Source organism: Sinocyclocheilus rhinocerous, unplaced genomic scaffold (genome assembly GCF_001515625.1).
Source record: "Sinocyclocheilus rhinocerous isolate Xijiao unplaced genomic scaffold, SAMN03320098_v1.1 scaffold1017, whole genome shotgun sequence".
Taxonomy (NCBI): Eukaryota; Metazoa; Chordata; class Actinopteri; order Cypriniformes; family Cyprinidae; genus Sinocyclocheilus; species Sinocyclocheilus rhinocerous.
In genome coordinates, this window is record NW_015647031.1 from 167,170 (window position 1) to 168,308 (window position 1,139).

Genomic DNA, 1,139 nt, shown 5'->3' on the forward strand with positions numbered 1-1,139 from the left:
GCTGGTGGCCCCTGCTCTGGCCCCTCGTGCTCTTCGCCCTCCGCCTCCTCGTCCTCCACCGCCTCTGTCCGAACGTTCTTCAGACTGGCCGGGATCGGCGGCCTCGTCGAAGCGCAACCGGAGCGTGTTGCGGATCACTAGGCGTTCTACGATAAAGGAGGCGCAGAACCATGGCACAGTGTACTCTGCCGTGATCAGGCCCATGAAGTTATATTTAAACTCTGAGTAGTCCCATGGACAAGCGTCGAACTGTCGTAGCAGCAAACCCGTGCCGAACTCCCACAGGTATGTCCACAGTGTGTAAATGATGCAGCGGAGCAGCACATTGCAGCGGTCCCGTAGACAAAGGTACATGCGCTCTACGATCAGGATGCAGGTTCCGTAGATGAAGAGCGCCCACACGCTCGTCACGCCGGGAAACTTCCAGTTGCAGTTCACCACAAACTCCCAGGCGGCCGTGAACATGACTTCACAGAAGTAACCATGGATGGCATACAAGTACCATCGAGAGAGGGCTGTAAGGGGCTCAGGGGTCATTGTGTTTGCCATGTTGATCATCTTCCTTTTATTTTGACGTATAGGCTTCAGGAGGTAAAAAAAAAAAAGATAATAAAAGTGTTACAAATCTGCATACGCTGCAACAGAGGCTATGTTCTGAATGACATACTAGCATACTGTGCAGTATACATTGTATACTATATAGTATGTACAGTGTATACAAAATAGTATGTAAAACAGCAGTAACTTTGATTGTGGGCACGGTTTTGTTTTTGAGACAAATTACCTGAGTAGCAAATCTTGACTAAAGGCCCATTCACACCTATAAGGATAACTATAAAGATAAAGATATTAGCGTCCAAACCAGTGGACGATATCGTTTGTTTATTCTAAGTGCACACTCGTCTGCCGCTTTAAATTCTCAAACTCGTGACAGCAGGATTGATTCTGATTTGTTGTCAATGATTTTATCGTTCATCTGCTGGAAAAAAAAAAACCTTCTGAAAGTGATTTCAACGATATTGTTTTTCTGTGCCTTTATCATTATAGCTGTGGTGTGGACTCTGCTATTCTTTAATATTGAGAACGATTTTTAGAACTATGTCTTTATCGTTATGTTTATAGTTATCGTGCTTGGTGTG

General features: G+C 45.3%; 1 protein-coding gene across 1 annotated transcript in view; it reads right to left on the reverse strand.

Annotated features, from left to right (window-relative positions):
• LOC107708331 (transmembrane protein 229b-like) overlaps positions 1-642 on the reverse strand; it is a 1,290-nt gene extending 648 nt beyond the window's left edge. The window contains exon 1 of the mRNA XM_016512524.1: positions 3-642. Within this exon, the coding sequence (XP_016368010.1) occupies positions 3-558 (556 nt within the window). The 5' untranslated portion in view covers positions 559-642. The remainder of the gene's footprint in view (positions 1-2) is intronic.
• Positions 643-1,139: the final 497 nt, after the last annotated feature.